General features: G+C 43.7%; 7 protein-coding genes across 7 annotated transcripts; 5 read left to right on the top strand and 2 right to left on the bottom strand.

The window, feature by feature from the left end:
- Positions 1 to 5,410: 5,410 nt before the first annotated feature.
- Positions 5,411 to 7,450, top strand: PHALS_02251 (uncharacterized protein; the record flags this gene model as incomplete). Its single annotated transcript, XM_024716716.1, has 6 exons — positions 5,411 to 5,432; positions 5,523 to 5,879; positions 5,945 to 6,108; positions 6,167 to 6,391; positions 6,450 to 6,797; positions 6,872 to 7,450. 6 exons carry the CDS (start codon positions 5,411 to 5,413, stop codon positions 7,448 to 7,450), a joined length of 1,695 nt encoding a protein of 564 aa, XP_024582287.1.
- Positions 7,451 to 9,069: 1,619 nt separating this feature from the next.
- Positions 9,070 to 11,882, top strand: PHALS_02250 (regulator of g protein signaling; the record flags this gene model as incomplete). The annotated part of the gene is made up of 4 exons (XM_024716715.1): positions 9,070 to 9,087; positions 9,166 to 9,300; positions 9,360 to 9,521; positions 9,591 to 11,882. 4 exons carry the CDS (start codon positions 9,070 to 9,072, stop codon positions 11,880 to 11,882), a joined length of 2,607 nt encoding a protein of 868 aa, XP_024582286.1.
- A 203-nt stretch (positions 11,883 to 12,085) lies between these two features.
- On the bottom strand, positions 12,086 to 15,655 carry PHALS_02249 (Karyopherin (importin) beta 3; the record flags this gene model as incomplete). The annotated part of the gene is made up of 1 exon (XM_024716714.1): positions 12,086 to 15,655. One exon carries the CDS (start codon positions 15,653 to 15,655, stop codon positions 12,086 to 12,088), a length of 3,570 nt encoding a protein of 1,189 aa, XP_024582285.1.
- Positions 15,656 to 16,510: 855 nt separating this feature from the next.
- Positions 16,511 to 16,751, top strand: PHALS_02248 (uncharacterized protein; the record flags this gene model as incomplete). The annotated part of the gene is made up of 2 exons (XM_024716713.1): positions 16,511 to 16,585; positions 16,611 to 16,751. 2 exons carry the CDS (start codon positions 16,511 to 16,513, stop codon positions 16,749 to 16,751), a joined length of 216 nt encoding a protein of 71 aa, XP_024582284.1.
- A 1,247-nt stretch (positions 16,752 to 17,998) lies between these two features.
- PHALS_02247 (uncharacterized protein) lies at positions 17,999 to 18,222 on the top strand (the record flags this gene model as incomplete). Its single annotated transcript, XM_024716711.1, has 2 exons — positions 17,999 to 18,018; positions 18,072 to 18,222. 2 exons carry the CDS (start codon positions 17,999 to 18,001, stop codon positions 18,220 to 18,222), a joined length of 171 nt encoding a protein of 56 aa, XP_024582283.1.
- Positions 18,223 to 20,763: 2,541 nt separating this feature from the next.
- Positions 20,764 to 21,069, bottom strand: PHALS_02246 (uncharacterized protein; the record flags this gene model as incomplete). Its single annotated transcript, XM_024716710.1, has 1 exon — positions 20,764 to 21,069. One exon carries the CDS (start codon positions 21,067 to 21,069, stop codon positions 20,764 to 20,766), a length of 306 nt encoding a protein of 101 aa, XP_024582282.1.
- Positions 21,070 to 25,689: 4,620 nt separating this feature from the next.
- On the top strand, positions 25,690 to 26,415 carry PHALS_02245 (Integrase-like, catalytic core; the record flags this gene model as incomplete). The annotated part of the gene is made up of 3 exons (XM_024716709.1): positions 25,690 to 25,808; positions 25,880 to 25,995; positions 26,051 to 26,415. 3 exons carry the CDS (start codon positions 25,690 to 25,692, stop codon positions 26,413 to 26,415), a joined length of 600 nt encoding a protein of 199 aa, XP_024582281.1.
- Positions 26,416 to 26,670: the final 255 nt, after the last annotated feature.

Raw genomic sequence — 26,670 nt, 5'->3', positions numbered from 1 at the left:
AATTTTTCTTTTTCCGCTGAGATTAATTAACCAGCTATCGATTGAGGTTTCCTTGACTGTAACGAGTTCTAACTAATGTATTGAAAAGTAATACTATTCAGACTAAAAGTGAAGATAAACTGTTAAGAAGCTCATATAAAAAGCTGTCTATTGATCTAATGTTCCCATATATTATCTCTCTCCTTTTAGGTGTTCAATTTTACCGATACTTCGGTACATATAGATAATAACAATTGCAGCAAAGTGCAATGTGAATTTTCTTAATTGTATTTGTTAATATTATGTCAAATGTGTGATGTACAAGTACACGAGATACCTTTATTTTCCCACACAACCCAATAAGATTTGAACCACGCTGCGCTTCTTTCGACACTGCGCAAAAGTAACCGCTTCTTGAGCAACCACTACGCTTGGAGATCCACTTCACTTTCTGAACTTTAACTATCGTCGAGCTTCCGTGCACCAAATTTTATCTGGATCTAAACTCACGTAGCTGGGATGCCACGAACCTTGAGTCGAATAAAAGTTGACAGAGCCAGAATGCGACTGAGTATCTTTTGTTGCTAAGAGTTTGCTTGCATTCAGTCCCAACGCTTGCGTTTTTCCGGCACTGACTTGCATGGAAATCATAATGCAGTGGTGCCTCATGACGAGGACATCAGATACAGATTACTGTACGATACACTTATAAACCGTTCGCGTGGCGTTCGCGAAAATATTTCTGATTGGTGAGCGCAGCGTATAAGTTGGCAAGCACATATATGCGCACGTGCGACACTTAACCACGGATCAAACCCTCGTCTCATGCGGCAGTACTTTTGGCTTGTGGGCAGCTTAAAGCAATGGCAGAGCGTTGACAGTCTACCAAAATGGTCAATATTCTTTGGTCTTCTAAAAGAAGCGCTTGCTGATACCGCACAATGAGATCATTGTGAACCGTCTGAGCAAGATGGGGCATCTTGCTGCTGTCGGCGACACGTCTAATTGCCACCATAGTTTGCTGGTAACCATTGTGTCAGATCGAGATGTGCGCTTCGAAATAAAGTTTTGACGAGCTTCGGTCTGAATGCTGGACCATATTCATCTTATCAGCCGCGTGAATCTCGTGGTAAACGGTGCCCTCCGGAATACTAGCACGGACAGCTCACGGTACCGGAGCGAGTCACCCAGTGTGTTAGCGCTGAATGATGCATACCACTACAGACATTATTATTTCGATAAATTATCGTGTTAGCTTCCTTTGTCACCACCACAAAGTTTGATCGTTCATGGTGGGGTAGGGGTTGCCGATACAAGTTGACTCGCTCGAATAAGTCCGCTACAAGTTGTAACTAAATCACAGATGTTATACCAATAGGAGCGTTAGCGCTGAGTGCGTGACGCTATAGCTGAGGGTCAGGATGATCAAAAGTAAGATATGCATACGAGACACACATGCATGTGTATCAAAGGACTTGTTCAAACGCTGTCATTCCACCAGCATACAGTGTTTGCGGTCTACAAGACTGAGTCACAAGCATGATACATCATCTTATTGTCGGTCGTAGCGAGAAAGGAATTGATATGTACTTGTGACATCCCAAAGAGAATGCAAACACTATATACGTGGGCTTGATTCAGCTATATCACGATCCTGGTTATACGAGCCATTACAATATTATTGCTCTGCTGCAAGATAATCAGCGTTTTTTCTCTACAGCTGAACAACGATCTGCATCTTGAGATGGGCCTATATACGTCGTGATAAGACATTACCGTGATCCCTTCGACAGGAACCGCATCGCTTCTTCCAGTATGAAACATCGTCGGACTTAGTATCGTGAGCAAATAGGAGGTATAGCAGCGCAGAGAAATTCTTCTCCTCAGTGAGAGATTTGTTCGTATGTGTCTAGGTATGATGGGAGGTATTGGGTAAGGACTTTCCCTGTGACCGCTTTTACCGTAGAGCGCATCCTCACTTTGTACGGAATGAAGATCCTCGATCGTAAAGACCGCGTTTTTTATATCTTGCTATGTCATGGAATAGTGTACCCAAGAGCGAATACCAAATGCGTTAATGTCTTAGAATCAGGTATGTAAGGTGTTAGTATTGAAGTAATACTCCAAATGTAGTGGGCGCTCGATGAACATTTACTTTTGTATAATGTCTTCTAGGAGACAGTACCGTGTGGCCTACATCAAGATGGGAGAGGGTGTCACGGGGTCTGCGTGTCCCGTGCCATCTGTACAATTACACAAAAATTACATTTTATTAATGTAGAATTGTGATCTTTTTGAGCTGCCAAAGTATCAATACTAATAAAGATAATAAAATCCGTAAAGCAGATTTCCATATTACACATTGACTATGGTTTTACATCAAGCACTTTAGATTTTGAAAGTAGTAACACGTATACGTTTAACATTAGTCCAAAATTCTATAATTTGACACTCTCATAATAGCAAATTATTAAGGCTCTAGGTTCCACTACTGGCTAAAGCGCTCGTGCAACAAGGATGCTGTGCACCTGATCCATATGATGCTATGAATTGCAACGCCCACATTAAATCGCTCACAGATAATAGGTTCGTGCGCTCCTACCGAAAGCGGATCCAAATCCTTTACTGTAATTAGATGTCTAGCTAGCTCTGCTATCTAAGAGTACGTAAATTTAGTATTAAGTACAATTAGTCTGATATCAAATAAATAAAACTAACTTTCTTTAAATTCAAGTGTCCGTCGTTTCTAACTTTCTGCTAGTTGCCCACGTGTACACAAAGCACCCCCTCGTAATACCGTGGTCTTAGTTGAGCTTAAACTACGGCGCTTGAATATTCACAATCACACTAGTGTAATCTGAATCTCGTACCAATGCAGCGAGACCTTTCAAAGACAATTGTATCAAATGTGAAAGAGTCAGCTAACAAGATTATAGTACTTGCCCTGGTACACTATTCCTATTAAGATCTGGACCATATTAAGGCTCACACTTGTTTGTTATGTTGAGACATTACGCAAAAATGACCGCTCACAGGCATCCACTGAACATGGAGCTCCATTTCACTTCCTGCATTTTACCGTGTCTAGCTACCCTGACCGAACATGCACTTGGATTCTGCTCCCACGCGCTAATTTATATAGCTCACCAAAGGCGAGGTCTTTGCGACAGACACTTTTAAAATTCTCGACGATTGGCCGACGGTGGTCCTTGACAATAAAAGCATCAGTGATTTGCCCTGTTCTGGCCAAACATCTTTCTGTTCAATTTGCGACACACGGCCGAGCCGTTTCTTAGGAATGAGATTTTTGGCCCCCCGCTACACGAATTCCGACCTCGTGCTCTTTTAGATCGGCACAAAATGTTTTGATATTCCATCGTGGAGCCTACGACGATGTTCACCTTGTTATAAACAGGCTCAGTCTGGCTACCGAAGTCCAGTTCGCTTTAGTTCAAGCGCAAGATTCACACCGACCGACCCTTGACCAAATCACGATGTGATTACGGCTTGATACTGTCCAAAATCACTCGCTGCACTGGAACGGAGCTCCTACACGCCTATGCGTGTGGGCCTTCTGCTCACGCTCAAAGCGAAATAAGCGCAAGAAAGTCGCCCCACAAGCGCTAACCTACACATCGTTTCTCCCTATAGGTACCCTCTGCGCTTGTCGCAGCAGTAGGCAGGCAGGATCATATCATAAGACACCAACATAAGCTGAGTGTCATGTGCGTCAGTCGGAAAGCCTTGGGTTAAAAAGCGATACGGGCAACACGCGCTTTGTAACCTAGATTTCCAAACACCTTGCTTTGCAATGCTTTCAGCAACGCTACACATGATGAACCTGACCTATACTCTGTAAGCATCGCCTTATCAATCGCGACATCACCAATGTGACCTGCGACAATTCATAGTCGGGGTGACGCAAAAGCTCATCCGCTATCTCACCGGCTTATAACTTACCGTAAAAATATATTTGGCATCAAAAGGATAACCATCTTGCTATGCTCTGCGAAAGATGTGTTGATGACATCGCTTTGCGCAACCACGCGTGATCTGTTTGTACCACAACGGCTGAGAGCCAAGCAGGTGCACCTCAAACTTGATGGGGGTATACTTTACCGCAAGCATCTTCGCGCTAGTTCTTCTCAGTAGCTATAGCTGGCTGGACCTAAAAAACGCGATTACGCGTTCACGCCCTTTCGCATCTGCTTGAAGACGGAGAAGTCTGCTTTACTGGGCACGAAAGGTTGAGATGGCTATGAATTATTCCTTGCAGTAAACAGAGCATTAGTTTGCCACGCTAGCGGTCAACACGGTGGACGATCCCACGCAAGAATGGACACTAGTATGCGGCAGTTCAAGAAACGAGACACGCATCAACACATAAATACTCAAGCGGCAGATGTCGAGAGTCTTTGCAGGCTTTTGTAGTCGACTAATGATTTCCTCTATGTAAGAATTTGCTGGAATAAGTAGACAGAAACTTGTTGGGTGTCTCGTGTTGTCCCAGAAATAAATACGCACGTTATATCCTCACAAGGAGACAACCTTATTCGTAATGGTCGCCAGATTGACGACAAGTACCGCCGGATGCAACGGGATCGTCGTGCCTCGCAAATAGAGAGCCTTGACTCGTTAACTAATCCACATAGTCTCGGTTCCTCCGCTTTAGCGAGGAGCTATTCCAGAGTGTTCACTTTTGTCAATCTTGCGGCAAATTGTGAGCAATCAATCGTAGAAATATGATGTGCACCTCACGAACTTCGCTGGATCGATGATAACGACGTCACCAATACCAAAAACTGCCTAATAATGATTGATTTAATACGCTATCTATTAAGCTTTGTAGAGAGAGCATATGTAGTAGTTATATTGTCGGGAACTCCAAGTTGACTGTTATCCCTATTCCAAATACAGCATACGACAGAAGCACCCGGATGTAACAATAATCGTTGCTATTCCGTGCGATGCCTCCAGGGCTTGTCGTCTTGGATTCTGCAAGATTAAGTCGACGAATGTTGGCATCTGCAAAGTAAACTTTTTGTTTTCATGCTCTGAACTCTGAAAGTCATGGATCGACTTCGCATGAGTTCACTATCAATGAAATGAAAGCATTAGTTGTTGTGGGTTTATCAAATTGATACAAGCACTTAAGAGCATCTTGGTAGATTGAAATATATCATTGCTGTAGGCATATCAGATACAACTTTGGCTGAAACATTGTCAAAGTATACCATAAGTCATCAATATTACGAGCGCTTGAGGTCAAGATTTCTTCAGCATAGATGCCGATTGTACTGAGAGCATATTGTCTAGACCGCCACCAGCTTTACAAAATAGCGACGAGAAGGTATCATTGGAGACAGTTAAAAGTTCGACGCTTAGGTCAGCGTCGATTGGATTTGAAAGTGCCTATTGATAACAGCATTTCATGTTTTTAAGAGGCGCATCTGGTGATTATTCATATTTGTCTTTATCCATTCCATGTTTAATTTTACTAACAATTCTCTGCTTATACGCTCGTGTTTGTATTTACTCTCCAGCAATGGCGTTAGCTCCTGGTCCGTCAACACCAAGACGGAGGCATCGAAACACCAGTGTGGCCTCTGTGCATTTACGACGCGTTTTTGCCAAGAGCGCTGCTGATTCTCTACTACCCTCTTCTTCAAACCAAAAAGCGGGGGTTGATGGTCGTGAACGTTGTCGAGCCCATTTAAAGGAGCCTCAATTACTTTGCTTTCAGCCTCAATACCAAGAGCAACTTGAGTCAAAACTTACGATTGCGTCTTTACAGGAAAATTTGTCGGCTCTTGTAAGCTTTAATAAGAGAGAGAAAGCTTTGTCGGCCTCACTGAAAGACGAAGTGGCTCGACTTACTGAGGAACTCGCCAAATTAAAAGGTCTTTGAACTATACAAATTACATCATTAGGATTTGTCGCCTTTGACAACAGGTCTTTCTGTCAGAGACTCACGAGGCTAACAAAAAGGAAGAGATGATCTCGAATGCGATTTTGGAGATAAAATCTGAGTGCGATAGCGACAAACACTTTTTGCCTGATATCAGTTCAGGCGTGTTGGCGGCTGGCTCACAATCAACACTTCAGCAAATGGAGTCGAATCAGAGTAAGGTGCGAAAAATGAATAGGTTTGTGAATATTTTAGATGTCTGATGCTTGAGTTTTTCAGATGTTATCGCTCGAAGGCCGATGCCAACATATGACGGAGAATAACAAGAAGCTTCTTGCAACGATCGAGCAATTGAAGAAGACTCAGACCGAAACAAACCTTCAATTAGATGAATTAAGACAACGTAATGTGCATCTTTTAATTGATGCAGAGAGCATGAACAGCACAATTTCGTCTCAGGCAGAAATTATTTGTGATCTACGATCTACAGTCGAAAAGCTGAGTGTACGCAATGAAATATGAATTTTTATTGTCAATTGACTGGAATATATGTGCGCTATAGCACGATATGAAGCATGTTGGAAATCTGCACAACACATTGGTGCGATGTCAACGCGAGCTCGATGCTGTAAAAGAGCGTGAAAAGCAGCTTCAAGAGAAGCATGAACAACTGCAGATGTCGGCAAGGGAAGAGTACGAGGTACTGATGAGCAAATTTCTAGTGACTCAGCAGCGTCTTTCGAAAATCGATTCAACAACTGATCAAGACTCCGTCTCAGAGATCGAGATAAAGAGTCTACAGCAGGAGAAAAAGGTGTTACAAATCGATCTTGAAGCCATGACGTCCCGATGCAATGATTCGCAAGCACAAGTCGATAAATTGAAGAAAGCATCAAAAGTCCTTATACAGGTACCCCATTGTGCGTTATGAAAGGGTGAACAATCTTCTGATACCCAGCTGTGTTGCTTGTTACTGAGCTGCAGATGAAGAAACTGATGAAGACAGAGAAAAATGACGTTGAAGCGCTTCTAGCTCTTACTCGACAGAAGTTCGAGATCTCGCTTGAACGACAAAGAAAAACAGAAAAGCTCAATGCATCCCAAAAAGAATTCTACAACTTGTTTGAAGCAAGGAATGAAGAAGTGACGACTTTAATACAGAAAGTGATGCAGTTAGAAGACTGCATTGAGGAGCGAGAGCTGCGTCAAAGAGAAATCGTAGACGATTTTCACAGAGTAAATGCTGAGTTACAGGGTCTAAAGCAGCTATCTCAAGACGACACAGTTCAAGCTTTGCAGATGGCACGACAAAAGGCTGGATCATATGAAGCTTTGACACTGCTCAATGAGGAAAAGAAGGGTTTGGAAGATCAAGTTCGACTCCTACAAGAGAGACTTGAAGCTGAACGAGTGATATGTCATGAAGAAAAGGAGGCGAAGACCCAGTTACGAGAAATGCTCGACACCCGCGATTCAGTAATCGAAGAATTAAAAAAGGAGAATGCTGCATTGCTCGAGCAAATGAGGTATTCTCCTAAGATTGAGAATCCTTCACAGAAATAGCTTTTAGAGAAACGCAAGAAACGCACGCCTGATCACTTATAAAGACATTACAATTGATATGGGGGCGGCAACTATAGAGCTGATAGAAGATTATGAGAAGGCCACGACATTGTTAAATGATCTTTCTTACGCCAAAAGTGTCGCTAACATATCGCGAGATGAAAGTCATACAGTGACTAGAGTATCTAATATCCAAATTTTCAATTGCTGAAAATGGACATGACAATATTGGTGATGCCTGTTGTTCCATGAAGCTGTCGATTCACATTATATATTCGATAGTCAGTAAAGCAAACAATTACTTATCTCTCACATCGAGCTTCAAAACGAGCACATTTATCTATTAGCAACGAATATGTTCAAAGGTGAGCTTTGCGACCAAGTTCGGAGATACTGCGACTTCTCGGTATGTGCATTAGCCATCGCAATAATTCGATTCGATGTGCCTTGATCGCGTTTGACTAACGACATGTGTTCCATGGGGCTTTTCAGGGCCGTGCTGATCCGTAGAGGTTGTTTTTACAAGGTTATCACGGCTCCTTTTCAATCAGTTGGCCTGGGGTGTAGCGAATCTACACGCCCTGACCACTTGTACAGATTCCGTTGAGACTGAAGTACATGGCAAACAATTTACGATTTGCACAGACCCTTGTGTTGTATTCGAAGTAATTGAGTACTTGAGTACTCCACTGCAACCAAAATGCAGCCGTCAATGTCAGTATAGCTCTTTTCCACTCTCATGACCTCAACACGTAAAGCAAATTGACCTGAAAGTCAGTGGTTGCGAATTGGGTGAGTGTGCCAGCATTAGTAAAACAATCAGCACAAAAGTCATGCATTTAGTCGAGACCGCGGCTTCCAGAAACTCCACCAACCGAATCCGACGGCAATTTACTTAAAATTTGCTCATGCAAGAGCGTAACCAACACAATTGTTAGACAAATCTAAACAAATTGTAAAGGCTGCACAGACATTCACGACACAGCAACCAGAAGCAACCTCCCGTGCAGTTACTTTGACCGCTACTCAGTCGTCAGTAGGAATAAACATACCACTATCGCCTGAAGTATTGACTCTATGTTTGGACCTAGGCATACGATATCTCACGGACCACTATACTCAAATCTGTAAAGATTTAAGACGGATGTCATGATTTGTCTGCTGTGTTTCGTCTGCGTTGGTCGGAAAGAATGCAAACCCTGAACTATAAAATATATGCGCTTTGTGTCACCACTGCGCTACTCAGCTACTATAGTATTTGATCATGTTGGCACATGAAGCATATTTTATATCGTGAAGAAGATCTACGCCTCGAAGTATGCCACTTAGAGCTAAAACATTTTATTAAAGAGATCTTTTTTCGTTCATTTCGGTCTTTGGTAAAATGGTTAGCAAAGTGCGCATACATGCTTTGTTCTAGTCGCAATGTCAAGAATTATTTTAATCTCTGAAAAGTCATCTCAAATTAAGATAATGAAATGATCGTCTGTCCTTCCATCCACACTGAATTGTCAAAAGATTTACTGTGGAGAATAAACGTCTCGACTAGTTTTGCTTCTCTATAATCATACTTGAGAAGGAAAGCGTGGTGCGTTTATGAAGAATGAAAAAAAATTGTCATGTTCGGAAAGATTTGTGTACGCACCACAATATCAGCTATAGATAGCAGCTCTTTACGTGAATACTTGTCCTGAATCTCTCTCCTCTATCTATAGCGTCTTTACGTCCGAGTCGTGAATAGTTTCAATTGCCACTCTGGCATCTCATTTAATCGTGAGATTGTTATCTTTGGTGCTATGGGGGCAGCAGTCTCTGTGGATGATCCAAACGCGTCAGCGATATGGAGCGAGGTTTGTTTGTATATCAAATTTTAACCCTTTTGTCAAGTTTATTAATGAGCATTTTAAAGACGAAAGAAGAGTACGACCGACGCGTTGCTGCGGGAGACTCGAAAGAGTTGATCTTTTCTAGTCTTCGTGAAATTATCGCGAACCACATGAGCGAAGTGCCGTCTTTATCTTCCAACTCCTCGATCTCACCACGTGAAAATGAAGATAACACAACAATTGAGGTAAAATATAGTGATCGTTCGCAGTCGATGCTCATTGATCTCACCGCTTAACTATGACGGATTAAGCAGCAGCAAAAGCGTTTAGATTCATTCGATCAGACTGCTACTTTAACGCCATCAAATACGATTGATGGGATAATCGAGTCCGCTGAGCTTTTAGATCAAACGCCACTCGATAACGATGCCGACACTGACAATCTTCCTCATGACGAGCACGAGATGCATAACTTGGTCAATGAGAATGATATTCCACATGCTTATGCTGAAAGGGGCTATAAACGGGTAGTTGGACCATCTCGTGGTGTGCAAGATCTAGTCCAAAACCTCGCCCCTGTCTTTACAACAGATGTATTGACTGACCCAGCAACGCTTAAGATGATTCTTCGATACGCAGAAGCCCATAAGATACAGAGCGGTGCCGACATGCTTCGGTTTTGGGTCGAAATCGACGAGTTACAACACTTGCCGTCTCACTCATATACACACCGTCGCCTACACAAGATTTATGATAAATTTCTCTCCCCAGAGGCACAATCACCCGTCTGTGTGACCGCACAGATGCTTCAAGATATCGAAAAAGCTCTTGAAGGAGACAACATTTCTGCGGGAATATATGCTGGAGCGCAGCAAATTTGCTTTATTGCACTGGAAAAATCTGTCTATCCACGATTTCGAGAGAGTAAATTGTTTCAAAAGATGCAAGATTTCTGTGCGCCAATTGTCCCGAACACGGCAGTATCCGCTAACAATGGATCAAATTCCGGTCCACTTGCTGTGGCTTCCTCAGGTACTGCTATAAATTCAGTTCATGTTGAGGAGACTGAAGTTTATTCTCTCTTGGGGATTCTTGCCCACCCGGCCAAGCTTCGTTTCCTCAAAACATTTTGTATGGAAGCTTTGGCCCTGGAAAATCTGCTATTTTACTTGGAAGTTGAGGATTGCAAGCGTCTTCCAAACTTGTCGTTTGTGGTCAATAAGACTCGAAAAATTTATGATCGGTATTGCTCACCAACGTCGAAGACATATATTGCTAGCTTAAATGGAAATGGTGCAATGAAGGAGCTGCAGGACGTTGTGGACAGTAAAGGGGCTCTCGTGCCAAAGTTGTTCCATGAAATCCAGATCAGCGTCTTTGAGCGTATAAGTGACGAAATTTGGCCTGGATTTTGTCGCTCACAGGAATATCTAGACCACTCCAAAGAGGTGAAACCCGACACAAAGCAAATTATGCGGCGAACTAATCGGTTTGAAGAGAACGAGGCTGTGCAAAAGAAATTAGACGCATTAGCTGAGTTTCAGCTCATTGACATAGCCATGCATTATCCTGTTGAAAAGCTGATTCCATTCTCTTTTCCAGACTCACGTCAAGCAGCAAATCAAGGGAAATTGGTTACGAAATTTGAGGAAGAGCAGCGATTATCACCAGAACAAATTTTAACGTTATTGTTGGGCGATCCATTGGCCAAGAAATATCTCAAACTCTTCATGACGCAACGTGGTAGCGAAGCATTGCTTGCATTTTGCGAAGAAGTGGAAGATTTTAAACTCCTGCCAGGGATCGAGTTTCTTCAACATTCTGCCAAGAAAATCTACCGAAAATACATCATTCCGAGCGCTCGCTTGCAAGTGGATATGAGTACAACCATGCGCGATGAAATTTATACGCGACTGGCGAATCCGAGCGTAGACATGTTTAAGAAGATTGCAAATCGTGTTCGCCATGGTATGCTGCAAGACTCCCTACCGCGATTTGTTAAATCTTCATATTATAAAGAATTACGTCGGGACAGCAAATTTACTGCAGCAGATACCCATCTTGCGGTAGTCGATCAAGCAGCAAAGGCCGGCAAGCTTGAATTGTGTCATTTGGACGTGTTTTTAAGCTATCCTGGATGTATGCAAGCTTTTCGCAAATTCTTGGATTTTCAACATTGTTCGGAAAATCTGATGCTGTGGGAGGAAATTGAACATTATCGACGATTACCAAGTTATCAGATTGTTCTGCGTTCAGCCAGAAAGATTTATGACAAATATTTGAATCCATCGAATCCACGCACTCAGATTCCACTTGCTGTTACTCTATGCCAACGTGTGGAGGCTCAGCTGGACGTAGCGTGTCGTACAACGTTCGATGAGGCTGAAAATGAATGTTACGACCACATGCGCAGCGTTGTAGTTCCAGACTTTTTGGATTCTCGTATCTTTATGGCTTTAGTTGGGGCGTGGGCTATTGTTCACGAGGATTATCCAGGTGAAATGCTTCGAGGAGAATTAGAAATGGCATTTCTTCGCCATCGTTTCCATCTTGTTCAAGAAGCCCGTGGAATGTCACGTGAGACCACACTTGACAAGGGCGCATGATTGCTGCACCAGGTCTTAGTTATAGTAGTAGTGGCACGCCTCATGGTCTAGACATTAAAACGAATAACGTACAATGTTATTGCTCGCGTCATAACTTTGATATCATGGTACACACTGTAAAGTTTAAATTATACTCGTCTTGCTCAATGTGTGAATATTACAATTGCCCCATTCCAAACCAGTAAAGTCATCCTTGTAATATGTTACTCCGCATATGCAAAGAGCTCTTGGAGTGCCGATTGCTGCGAACTTGAGAGTGAATTCCATGTATAACTCATCATCATCTCTGGCACTGATGCGCGAAGACTTTTAAGACTTGATGCAAGTTGCTGACGTAGGGCCAACACCTCTTTTTCACCGACACTTTTGCCCATTTTGCGTAAAAACTTTGCGTCAGTCACAGCAGCCAGCACAGCAACTACTTTACCTAAATGCTGATAGTCTGGTGCTCCTAGTACAAGTGGATGTCGATCATCGATGTAGCCACAGAGACGACGCAAGACAGCAAGCGATTCTTCTAAGTCTCCACGTAAGGGAAGTAGACTTAACCACTGCGGAAATAGCGTAGCTGCATCCACGACAGCTGACTGAAATTCGCACAGTTTGCCAAGTGCAGCCACAGCATTGTCAGTTGCATTTCGGTGCTCGGAATTGTAGGCATGAGGCTGTGTCACGACGTTGTGAAGTAATTGAAGACACTGCTTGGCGTGTGGCGCGAACGCATCCCCACCTTGAGACGCACATACGCCGACACCAAACGCTGCGGCCTGTATTAAACCAGGCTCATGGACCTCACGCAAAGCACTCATAAAAATAGGCAGAAAGATATCGAGACGATGCAAAGCAGCGTCACCACAGTGCTCTAAAACATCATCCACGACAAAGAGCGCAAGCTGTCGGTCTTCTATCAAACACCCAGGAGCCGCTAGAGCGGTTACTTTGTCCCACAACAGCGTCATAAATACAGGGAAGAAGTCAGCACCATGAGTCTTGGCGAGTACTCCGATGCATTCGGCCAACACAAAATGTAGCTCAGTCTCAGTCGCTTGAGTCTCAGTTGACTGCGACGCAGCATCATCTTCGTCTTCGTCCTCGTCAGCCTCCATGACATCGGTGCCAGCGCCACTTCTCCGCAATGCGCGACGTTGAAAGCTATCACCTAAAACCACTAGCAATCCAAGTACTAGCTCACGTAGCTGTGCTTCATTAAGCTTCAGCTTTGGGTGCGGTTGGCACGCTTCATTGAGACAATTAATCATACTCTGCATAATACTCACGACTAATTCCACATCCGGCTCAGATGTCAGCGCATTGACGAGACGACCGAGAGCGAAATCCACCATTTGCTTGATTGTAGCTTGACTGTTTTCCGATGGACCAGGCGCGGCAGCAGTTGAGATCGCGACACATTTTACAAGTGCCGGCATTGCACGAATTGCAGAGGCTCGGATATCTGAGTGTACAGACTCGGTCAACAGCGGCGCCAATACTTGTGTAACCTGTTCGGCATACGGAAAGAACGCATCCTCCAGATCTATCACCATACCAGCTAAAAGTTGGCAAGCTGTAGCTTTTTCCTCCAATATAGATGTACGGATACTCAGACACTTATCATTCACCTGTGCAAGCTGAATGTCTTCACTATCGGTAGAGGCGTCATCCTCGTCATCACTAGACAGCGTCGACGGATCCACTTCAAATTCAGCCTGTTGCATGGCAGCCTCGAGCAGCGTCGGCATGACAAGGGGTAGATACGGAGCAAAATCGTGACGAAGGCATGTGCAGCAGCGAGCCCATGCTTGAAGCAGATACGTTCGAATTAACTCGTTGCCGACAATAAATGGCGTGGCCTGCATTTCCGCCATCATTTTAAGAATCGCAGCAGCATCGCGAGAAAACACTTGCTTGCCTACGGCCTGGCCAATTAGACTCAAACATTCAAGCGTAATTCCACCTAGCGTAAATGAGCTGGGCGCGTTTGATTGTGACTTGAGCAAGCCTTGCGATGCAGCCGCCGCCGTCACACACTCATGCAGACAGGTGCGCAATATCTGCTGCAGCGGAGGCAACACAGCAGCATAATAAGTAGCAAACGACGCACCAGCTACTGTGGCCACGGATGAGATTGCTGTAATTGCCTGTTCCTGGACTATGCGCGCGGCAATGAATGCCTGAGTAGATACTTGATTGGCCGTCGGGGCTAACAATTGCCCGTTTTGTAGTAAAGCAAAAAGTTGATGTAATATTTTATCAAGGTACGGAGTCAGAAGTTCAGATGGACACATGTCAATGAATTGGCGTAAGGATGTTGCAGCATGGGCCTGAAGACGTGGCTTGTTAAAATCTTCGAGGTAATGAGCCAGTACAGTAAGTGCCTGTAAGTGATACGCTTGCTGAAACCGCGGGGCTTGGTCGACAGAAAGCTGGCCGATAACATCTACGGCGGTGCAACACACACGGGGATGTGAATCATTGGTCTGAGCAAATAAGTGACGCACAGTGGCGTCCAAATTTTCATCATCTAGCACGTCCAAAATCTGGCAAAGACCCACCAAGGCGGCGTGTCGGTTCACCCAATTTTCTGACTGTGCATACTTTTGAATCAATGCAAAGCATGTTGGCAGCGACCGCTTAGCACCAATTGCGCCAACAAGCCGTTCAAGAGCCTCCGACCCCACATCAAAATTCGAAATCTCATGATCAATTGTTTGACTGCCAACTGAGTGTTCGTCTGCACAAAACGCAACATCCCACGCATCTAAATCTTGCAAATCTAACATCATTTTAAAAGCCACAGGATAGACTAGCTGTACAAACATATTTTTTGGTAAATGTCGACATAGCGACGGGGCTTGTTCAGCCAGTGATACTAGAAACTCCATAGCCAATTGTCGGCATCCATCTGACATAACATTTACATCGCTCTTGTCATGCGGGACATCAGCGATCTGAACCATTGTCTCAACAAACTCGCGTAAACACGGCTTAAATATGGTCGCATGGGGCTCAGCTACCTCAATTAAGATTTCAAGAGCCTCCATGACGTCATCAAACTGTCTTGTAATCAATAGTGAGTGGAGCGTAGCAAGCACAAGCGGTACTGTGCTTGTCAAGAGCTCTGGTTGTGGTACCTGATCCAAAGCATCCAAGCTCAAAAGTAACATGCCAAATGCACGCAATGAGTTAAGAGCCACGCGACCTTCTCGATCCGTTAAGCCTTTAGCCAAGGTTTGCAAGATTGTAATATCCAATCTCGTATTCTCTGACTGCGTGACGTCAATCCGTGTAATTTGACTGGCTAAGAAAATAGCAACCATCTCCATCACTCGTAGCGCAGTTTCACGTAGTATAACCATAGAAGCATCACTCCACTGAAGCAATTTTGGCAGTAAATCGTCCCACTGACCGTCCTCAAGGATGCTGCCAGCTAGTTCGCCTACTATGTCACAAACCTTGCGCCGAATGCCACGATTTCTCTCACCAGCCTCGAGTACAGCCAAAAGTTCGCACTTGATTGTAACTCGAGCCAAATCTGTGGCTCGTGGCCAAAGCGAGACGGCGTCGCGTAGCAGCACCCGACGGAGGAGAACGGCGGCAAGCGCACGTACGTCGTCAGCGCTGGTCGAGTGCACGACATGCACTAGACCCAGCAATAGATCGTCACTACATGGAGATTGTTTAAGCGCTGCAAATTGCACTTCAGCAGCATTGCGCTTGTCATTGTCCTTTGCCAGCAGGCTCCACAGTAAGGTCTCCCATGAAGAATTCTGCATTTAGTAAAGACCTGCCGTTTGTGAAATAGAACAGCAGATTAATGCTAGATTGATGAATGGCCGCGGTTAAGTGGTTAATATCTAAATTATGAAGTATCTTTGTAGCTTTAAGGTAATATATGGTAGTTAAAACTAACATTTATAGTGTATTATTACTGGTGTTAGCTGCTGGGTAGAGTGTTAAGATTACATTTTAAATGACAGAAATATTTGTATTTTTATTGTACGTAATATTTGGATAAAACATGTGCAAAGTGGTGAAGGTAACCCCCCCATACACGCTGGCGAGGGATGGACTACAAGTGCTATAGGTTACTAGATCGCCAAAGTATAGAAGTGGTTCATTCATCTCAACGAATTTAGTTGTTTATGATATGGAAATCTTCTATTAAGCTAATGGTGTTAAGAGGCACGATGCGTTTGACCACACAAACTTGCAGTTATACGCGACGTTCAAAGATCACTCAGTGCCAGTATGCTCAACCCCAAGGAAGGCATAATATGCACTAGTATAAAGGAAAAAACTTTATTTTTGAAAATATGAACGAGGCTAACCGTTGGCTCAGCTGTAAGCACGGGCGGGTGGAGCTAAGTATCTTTTGCTCTGCTCAGGGTGGACGCACAAAAATCTGGGCGTACACGCGTGAGCTCATGTCGCCTGAACAATTTTACATATAAGCCACATCTCTTTGAGGAGTTACATAGCGCATTCTCATTTGCTTTACCACCATGGATGCAATGCCATAGAGACTGAGCAGCACTTGTTCTCCGACTGCACCCTCGCATATTTGCTCCATGGCATTAAACAGAGAAGGTGATATCTGATGGGTTTATGCTCATGAGAAATGCGTGACAATGGTGCCTATGTTAGGTATCCAACCTGTGCTCGAAAAAAGGCGATTTACATGGACAAGTCCTACCTCTTATCAGGTGAGGTTCAAAAGGCATACATCAGGAGATAAAGTCATACACAGGCTTGTACATCATCTATGGAGTGAACGAGACATGCCACACCAATGTCAATACACCTAAGATGGCCGGGCAGGACCTTATTAGCTTTGCCGTGAAAACGCCCATTCAAGCTTACGGGGCTTGATTAATTCATAACGAAGGTTTTGAGTCATCTGGCAAATAATCACTAGGAATTACGGCTCGTGTGTTGGTATTTGATCGAATACAAAAGCATCGACGATCGCGACGAAACTACTGTGTTAGAAGGCTAGGGCTTGAAGGCCTAGCTGTAATATTTGGAGCCTTCAACATCTCGGCCGGAGAGATAGACAAGTACCACTGAATCGTAGGTATGCCGTTACATTAAAAACACGAGTCTTGGATCGATCAGCGCGGCAAGACCGTTGACGCCAAGTGGCTTTTAATCCCGTCTCTCATTGACGTGCGGTGACGATTCGCGGGTTGGCAAGGTTTCAGAGCACTAGAAGTATTCATAGTTGGTCTTGCAAATATTACTGATCCTGACGTTGTTGCTCCGCGAGCGAGAAGCATGGCTATACTCAAAGAAGATCTCCTGAAAAGATCATAAATAATGGGCGAGGAATGCTGCATGCTTACCCTGGACCGATACGCCGACTATAAGCGATAACGAGGGTGCAGTAGCTACTCTGGTATAGCTTAAAAAGTCGTGGGTTATAGCCTGCCACGATACTTAACGCCTACTATAGCTATTGACTGCCGCAGAAGACACTCTCTACGTGGAGGATATGGTCCCTCACTATGACGTGGGCAAAGTGTATTACACTTGAGCAAGAAGATCGATGACCTGTCTTATGGTTCCTTTTAGACCACATCACGTTGAAACCAATTGTCAAACAGCTAGGAATCTATGAAGTCAACCTTCCACAAGGAGTTGGTCGAGCGGTGTAATTGCATCTTAAACAAAGAGTCCGTGAAGGACCGTGACAGTGTAAAAGTGTTAATTTTAACGATCGGGATGAGTGTTCCCAAATAAATAAATAAATAAGTTCGGTGAACTGGAGCCCGCATACGTGATGCCCAAGCACCCATCGTCTCATTTTCTATAATGGCGACGATCTAGAGACGATGTGAAGTACTCTAGTATACATATCCTCGCGAGCACTGGAGGGGTCTTTGCCGGATGCGGATGCCAGGTTTCGTACAGTGATTTATTCTCCTGATCGTCTACTACTTTCTGCGCTTAAAAGCTATATCGGTGCAGTCTCGACAGCAAGATCAAAGAAGAACTTTAAACACAGACAACGGACCTGATTTCGTTGCCGAAATAGGGGTGTCTGATGGTAGATCACGGCCTGGAATGGCAAGGAACAGTAATCTTTTCTTTTACCGAAACTAAACGCGCTAACGACAATGTATCTGGAGGAGACCATGTATTCACAAATTACATTCAATAAAACTGATCTGTTTCTGCGTGTGATGATAGCAAATCTGGCGAAGAATGCAGTGATGATCTTGCTTCAGATTTGAAATGTCAACGCGCCGATGATGAGATCAACTTTACATCGGCAGCGGGTATATTTTTACGCAGTTATCGCGGAACTATGGAATTGTTAGGTGGTGGACAGCGGATATGAGCTATCATAAGCTACGAGTGCATATTAGGATCACGCATGGGGCTGGATTGAGATAGCATCTAGGAGTTTGAGATATAATCATGAAGCGGTAATTGTCATAATTGGGATGCGAACGCCACAGAGCTCGACTTGTATATCTGGCGTGTCTGCTGCGGTTGCCTCTTGTACTTTGTAAAGCTGCACGATATCGATGCAGCATTTTTACGATAAAGATGTAGGTGGCGTACATGGTACGTGTCAATGCCATTTAAGGCGAATGCTTCCAGTGATTTGGTGTGTATGCTGCGTAGGGGTGCTATGGACTAAAAAACCCGACAGCCTTTTGGTATTGTACGATTCATATGTACTTTGCAGATAGGAAAAGTTACTGATACTTCCCGGTTAGTGATGCGATTTGTCTTGAATGTGACTTTGCATTATTTTTGAAAGTTATGGAATCGAACAAGAGAGTGAGAAATTAATTATTGAATAGAAAACCACTTCTATTTTTATGAATTAGCGACGGAAGCACGCCGCGCATGAGTCTTGAAATCAAGCTTAACAACATGGTCAAGCGAAGTCAATGAGCGTTGGTTTCTCGGCTGCAATCTATTTGCTGTATTCTATAGCAGCAAAAGGCGCGCCCGTCGTTCAAACTTAGAGATCTTTCCCTGGGATAATTGATTGTTGTGTATAACTTGTGGATGCACTTAACGCAACCTTGTATTCTTCGATTGGTAATACGTCGAGAATCTACGCTTCTCCATGGGCGGATTTCATGACCGCCCAGTTCAAGTCATTTGTCGTGATAGGTGCATCGATCAGGCACTGTAACATGCATCAGCTTAGCCGCTGTCTGTACTAGCATTCGAGCTAAGCAAAAATGATAGAATCAAACATTCATAAGTATTAAAATCACGGAATGTTGTCCCGAGAGTCGATTCCGAGTACAGGGTGTCTTTCACATCGATTCAGCAGGGTCGACAGTCGCAGACCTATCGCCACGATAGAATACGGTGATGAGATCTGGCCAATCTTGTTGTGGTAGCCAAAGAGCGCTTGTTGCAAAAATTTGGTCATTGCGTTCCTTTCTTCAATCGTATTTTCGTCGCGCTGGGATTGGTTTGTGCTTGATGTTATAACACTTTGTTGCATTATTCGAATACTAGTTGAAGAAATCGATGACTTCTTTGACTGCAACAATTCTTGTAGTCATTACACGCGCATTTGCTTGCTCAAATTCAATTCAGCGTATCTGGAGACAAAGGCAGTAGGCTTCTTGGTATTATCGAGAAGACAACCTCGTTTAGCACTATCAAAAGACAATATATACACCGATAGCCGCTCAGCTGACGAAATCATGCGGAAGCGGATTCGCGCAATTATCCACGATGTAGAGTTTTTACTGACGAACTCGTGCGCTGGTGACAGAAAAATAATATATATGACGCCAAAAAGTTACCTCATCATCTGCTTTTCTATCCAAATTGGGCCCTCTTCGCGAAACACCCACTTCAACCTTGATGACGTCTGGATTCCGATCGAGTCAATGGGAATGTTGCCGCGGCGTGCGTCTCATTTTTTTTATAAATTTTGCTTGTTGCCTAAATTCTACATGTGTTCGGTCTTTGTCATGCCATTTTTGATCTTTGACCTGGTTTATCATAGCGAAATGTTCTATCAAATGTTTATTGTGCGTTAAATTTGTGAAATAGTTTGTGCCATGATGTACAAAACGGTATCTGCCGATCAAGCCCAAAGCTCCAGGCCAAACGCACAATTCTTCTTTGCCTATAATCGGGTAGTTGGAATGTTGAGACTTGATCCAAAATAGAGTCGAATATGCCGTTGAGGTCACCCACGACTATGTGCGCAGCCTTGTCATCGTCATCGGAGCTGATTAGACTGGTGTGAGTGCGGATGGCGCCAATAAGTCACCAAGTATTTGGTTTCTATCAGTATGTATGTACACCACTTGGTTGCATTGCATGAACTTGAGTAATCAAACACGGTTGCAGGATTGGATTGGGTATATTTGACAAGTAAGATTCTCAACTACGATTTTATGATTGTATTGTGTATACTTGACCAGTAAGATCCTCAACTTGCCAGAACGTACATCACATGGCCTATGCTAAATCTCTCGTTAAAACTTGAAGATGTTGTGTTAGACCAAAAGCAGCGCGCACTTGAGTTAGATAGATAAGTGAGGTATTCACTTTTCTATAGTTAGTCTCCTTTGTTGAGCTTTGCGTCCTAAAACATGGCGAGTTAGTGTTGGTAGAGAAGTCACTGATACGCATCGAGTTTGTCTAATGCTAACCCGTTTACGTTAAGCACGACTTCATTGAAGGCCCAAGGCTTTCTAGATGTGACAATTCACCAAACTAAAGTGCATTTCTGCCATTGCTTTGGACAACAAACTAGTTGCTAAGTCATTTAGCGCATCGACTATGCGGCGAACGCCTTCACCGCGTATGTTCAATTAAAACATAGTTTCGGTCAGACGAGGAAAGGCGGAGCCGTTTGAAGATAATAATGGCCTGAGTAGTGCTTGAATTTTTACTGAATCGTTGTCAGAATCAAGTCACGGATGGTGCTATGTAGAGCGACGGCTTGAGTTGGAGACATAGCCTCGAAGAAGTGCGCAGCATCAATAGAGTCTATGTCATAGCGTTTCTGCAAACCTTCTTGAGATCTCGAAGATCCGTTGGCCGCCACTGACTCCGCGCTGACTTCGCGATGCTGTATATGACTTCGAACAGATGCTTTTGGCGGATTGGTGGAAGCTGAAATAGTTAAAAAATATCCTGGCTGCGCTTGGATAGCTGCCAGTGTGTCTTTGCTTGATAAATACGTCGATGGCATCTTGATGTTTTCCACCGAAGGCTGTTTCACTGAAATAGCAAGGACACGTTCAATTTTCAGTGATGAAATCTTCCTTCACATACGGTAGAAGGTCAGACAAGGCAGTAAACCCGGATAGTGCAGTGATCAGTTATCGTCACTCCAGTATTGTTCGCCGGCTTCTCGATCACGATCAGGTTAAAGCGTCAAACAGAAGCCCATATCCCAAAGAACGTTGCAACAAACTGGCGACACTAGACGAACGAGAAGGAGTCTTCAACTTCGCATTCATACTCACAGAGAACAAGGTCTGTTGGCTTGATGTACTTACCGCAATCCCAACTGGTGGTTTCATATCGCTTGCGTTGGATCTATTTCTGTTTCGGTACACCTTCTGGTACAACGGCATCAACGATCATGCGCTTTACCTTAGCTTCGATATTAGCAGAGACACGACTGTCGCGTAGAGCCCAAACATATGAATATCGGGATCAGTTGTTAACGAGTCTTCGCTTCCGGCTTGTTTAAGTGTTGTCTCGTGTAGGCAAAGTTTGCACTGTATTTGTGCAAATAGCTGAACTAACGAAACCGCTTTTTGCTTTTTAAGTCCTCATAAGACAGAGGCACTGACCATCTATAATCAACATATTCTTTGCGGGATCTATCCGCCGACCTTACTTTGTAATGAAGCAACACAGAAGCCAAACTTGTAGGAGCCATACATCTCTCTTAGATCTATTAGCGACCATCTTATTGACGTGACAAAAGCAACTCACAAGTGTTTAATGAGGATCTCCACATCTGACTCCCTGGCTCTGCACGATCATGATCAAATACCTTAAAAAATAGTTATGTGCATAGCCATATCAAGCATCTGCATTGACAGACAATTAAGCGATCAGAGTGCTCACCACAGTGAGGAGGATATCACTGTCTGCCACAAGCAGTTGATAATATCAATTAACCAGGAACAGGCACTAAACGAAGTGCAGTCGACCATGCTGTTCAGCAGTTCATCATTTTCAAAATCAGCGTGTGCACCGAAATTTTGGCTGCATCTGACTTAACATTAGCATGCACAACTCGCGAATTACTGTGAGCACGACCAATACCACAGAAAGTCAATGCCATGCTGAAAATTCGATATGTTAACCCATCATCACTTCTTGTTACCGGTCCATTATCAAATGTTTGTAAGTGTTCTCAGCTTTTCCCTACGCACTGGGCACATCCAAGTTCATTGCCATCAGCAAAATCATCGTCAGTCATATCTAAGAGACCTACAATTTTAGAAGGCTATCACCAGGCTTTTGAAAAATGATACCAATACAAATAAAATTTTGTTGATCTATGTACTTGTTCCATACATTTTTTGCATTATTGTCACAACTACTGTACGATCGTACAGAGTAATACTGCGCTTTGTTGCTATTGGAATATTTATGAGTATTGAAGTATCTGTTTTTTGAAGATGATAATGGGGACCCGTGAAGAGATATTGGCGGTACACGGGGGCTGCTAGCCGCACGTCAAGTAATTCGATCCTTCTATTTTGAGATATTGTGTGACGTATTAATTGGTAATTAGTAGAAAGTAAGGGTAAATCCTGTTTTATACCTTACGCTTGAATTGGCTAGAAGCTCTTGGTTTCGCATCTTTTTGGAGCGATCCTCAATGCATTTGTTAGCGCGGACTCTTCAAGTCTAAGCTTTATTTGTGCCAGTGCACGGCAAGACAGTGGAATTGCTGTGTGGAGCAATATCTATTTTTTGGAGCAACGCAATGTAATGAAACTCTTTCCTACCCGGTGTATACACGTTGCGGACCTCAAATCACCACGTTGTGAGATTTTGACATCGAAACAAGAAGTACATAAAAGCATTGAAAAAAGGTGTTCGACTCAGCGCACTCGGTGAATTCCAGGTTCAAAGACAGATTCATCCATGACGGATGAAGAGCCTAGCCTTTTCGCTGAATATATGTTTCTCTTATCTTCAGGACCTGGACCTTCGCATCGCAACTAGCATTCGCCCTCAACCCACCGACACCTGCAAAGAAGACTGCGACACCGATTCAATCTCCTCTCTACTGGTCATGTCATATAAGACCTGGCTTACAACTGTTTTTTGCCGTCTCACCCAAAATATACTTTTGGGGCCGCTACATAGAGTTGTTGCTATTTGTCTTACCTGAGGCTACTCTGCGGTCCACGATAACCTATCACTATTCTTTATTAGACCATGCACTACTGCCCCTGCTTCCTATCGAGCTGTGTTCGAGGCACTTAATTGCCAGACAGCTCGGACATTCCAATGTTCTGCACAAAAGCCATCCCAGCTTCATACCCTCACCCGTAGCGCATCTGCAGAGCTGATTTGTGACTCGCCAAACCTCCGTCAGGAGCGTAATGAGTGAAAATGATATATCAACTTCCAGTTGATCCATCAATTTTGCAGATCTAGCCATGTCATACCTTGGACTTAAACTTATCTCGAATCCACGTCCAGGAGGTAGGAGAGGGTTCAGAGATGTTCTTATGAACGTGAAGCTTTGCCATCAATGTCTTCAAATGTCACTGAAGGCCCAAGCTATTTTCAACACTTGCATCGTTGTCTCGGTTGCGAGCCGGCCGAATACTGTTTCCGTGATCGGCATCTTTAGAACTTCCGCGTTCTGTTGTTTTTGACAGTCAGACGTTGTACGTAATTACTCGGAGCTTTTCGTCTAACCCGACTCGTCACGCCTGCATAGCCAAGGATATTGATATTAAAAGCCTATAACCTTCAACGGTGAGCCTCACTTTACTTGGAGAAAGTCGCCCCCTTAAAGAATACGTGCTACTGATAACAACTTCCATTAGGTACAATAAAATTCATTTCTTTCCCAGTTGGCCACATTGCGCCTACGGGAATTCGATGTTTGGTTCGACGAATGACCATTCATGGAAACCCCGACCGTATGTATCTCGTTTGCTCTTGAAAACTTGTGAGTACGGCGATGCTCAACAGCAAAAAATCTCTATCTCTCCTCAGCATGGTTGTGGCGTATCTCTTCTGGTACGCTCATAGAGCTTCCACTTTAGGTAATGTATCCGACCCCCGCGGCACAAATTTACACTCCACGCTCAATGCGAGATCCACCGTTTTCTTGAAAGAGGTAGTGTGGATGCCGACAGTTTCAGTTGGATTCGCACGCTTTCATTCCACATAGATGATAACTATTCTCACCACCCGTTGAGGATTGAGCGCTTTTGTTGAGCTCGGAAAAATTGACTCCTGCGCATGGATCGCTAAATCTTGCCTCATTTGACAAATGAACAGGAACTTTAAACAAACGATAAAACTTTGAAGAGATCGTGACGTGTGGGGACCCCTTTCACATACTGCACGCATGTGCGCGCTCTGTATATTGCGGTCTTTAAAGCTCGAAGACCCCAAGCGTGACGCGCTGTTGATCCATTTGGAGCATAACCAAATTCACGGTCACTTCAACTCCCCCGTCCAGACAGTGGGAATTTAATCGTTACAGCTTTCAAAAAGTTGATTTATCAGAATCAAGGGTGTCATGTTTTGCATCATCTATGCTCCCACTGATATCCGGCGGATGCACTCTTGGAGGTGCCACACTACGCAAATTTGCGTTGCTGGTGAGCGCCTCCAGGCGAGTGAAAACCGCAACTAGCCCTCAAGCCGCCACTTTCTAGACCCCATTGGAACCAAAAATAGACATATCTTTCCAAGCGTGTCTAGTTGTCTTGGAGACAATACTCGAACATCCCATGTTCAAATTTCGGTGAAAATACAGATCTTTTCCGACTTTGTCGTGAAATCGACTACAAATACTACCAAGTGTAATGACTTACTGTGCACTTTGCACAAAAGAAGCTTTGACGCAAACAGTCCGTGTTCAATAGACACACTAGAACTAGGTTCGTACGCTCCAACTAGACGCGGACTTAAGAGCTTCTCGGACATTTCCATCTTTATGAATACCAGTACTTAATTTTTGGAAAGTGCAATTTGAGTATGAATGCAATTATTCTTGCAGAATCGTGCCACAGGAATAGCTCAGAAGTTATAAGTGTTTGAGTTGCTTGTACAAAGTAGTATCAAACTTGCCAGTTCATCCATCTCATCGTTAACAGGACTAAAGTTTTGAGTCGGCCGAATTATGACTCTTCCCAAAAGGATTTGAAAAGTTAACGAATACAAATGAGGCGAATATTGTCAAAATACGCAGCATCCAATCTTTCGGTAATTGTATTTGTTTGTGATATCTTCTGTCCCTTAATGAATCTCTAATCTATCACTTACAGCAACCAGTGATCGATATTTAAGCCTAATGCAATTATTTTTTTGTGAGATACGAGATGAAAATTTGCGCTCCTAATAGTCATCGCTCGCATCGCTATTCGGATTTTAAATCTACATAGCTGTCGAATATTTGGCTTTTAAGAAGTAAACACTGCAGATAAATCGTCTCATAGGCATTTAACAGAAGTGTAAGGCCCAATTCTCCAGCTTTCATCCAGCTTTCCAAAATCAGAGCCAAATACATTCAAAAATACACCTCCAATCTATTGTAAGTAACATTATTTTAATAATTCATTATACAAACCAATTCATTTGATAGACACGAAATATGTCACTTCCACTGACATCCCTGCCTCCGATCACAGAAGAGATCAACGCGAACACCGACATCGCTGATACAAATCGAGGCAAGTCTGCATTAGCTCAAGATAGAGCCCTGGCCACAATGTTCCTGAACTTTTGTTCTGAATCCGATGGCTTCGAAGCGATTACTGATCTGAGCGATTTGTCTGACCAAGACGACAAGACGCTGAAGACAATATTCGGAAGTTTGCAACACATATGATGCTGAAATTAAAGAAATCGGGCTCTCCTTCGCTGCAAACGGCAATGAACTACCTTAGCTGTTTAAAGGGTATTTTGTCAGAATATGCGAGACCGAATTATTTAATGACCTGCATTGGTACCAGGTAAAAGTGCGTCAGAACATGACTTCAAAATACATTCCCAGAAAGAAGGCATCACGTTACAAAACACAGCGGACGATATCACTGACGAGATATTGCGCCTGCTCTGTGAGAAAATGCTGGATTCCAATTCCTGGATCGGAATGAAAAACCGAGCTCTACAAATTGTTCTTTGGCATCTACTTGGCCGAATCAATGAGGTGGCACAGCTGAGATCGGTGAGGCTGAAATTTGATCCGCTGAATGGCGCGGTGATGGTGAATCTGCTGCGCACCAAAGGCAACAAATCCGGCCGCGAAAGCCTTAAAGCATTATTGGGCATCGTGAACGTTATCAGCATTGCGTGTTGGATGCATTGGCTAGCATGATGCTGACTGCGCAACTGCGAGACGACAACTACCTGTTTTCGCGCGTCCCCAAGGATCAACAGATTGCCCAATATGTGAATCAGATGCTCAAAGTTCATGCAGAAGGCCTTGATGGTATGTTTACGTCACATTTGAATCGACATGGATCAACTACGCATGCCAATTCGCACCCCGACGTAAGTGTGAACTGGATCATTTCAAGAGGGGACTGGGTGCTGGATAGCATCTCTACAATGTTTGAATACGTGACTGGCG

Source organism: Plasmopara halstedii, assembly GCF_900000015.1.
Source record: "Plasmopara halstedii genome assembly, contig: Scaffold_1878, whole genome shotgun sequence".
Lineage (NCBI taxonomy): Eukaryota > Oomycota > Peronosporomycetes > Peronosporales > Peronosporaceae > Plasmopara > Plasmopara halstedii.
This window is presented reverse-complemented; position numbering and strand designations above follow the sequence as displayed.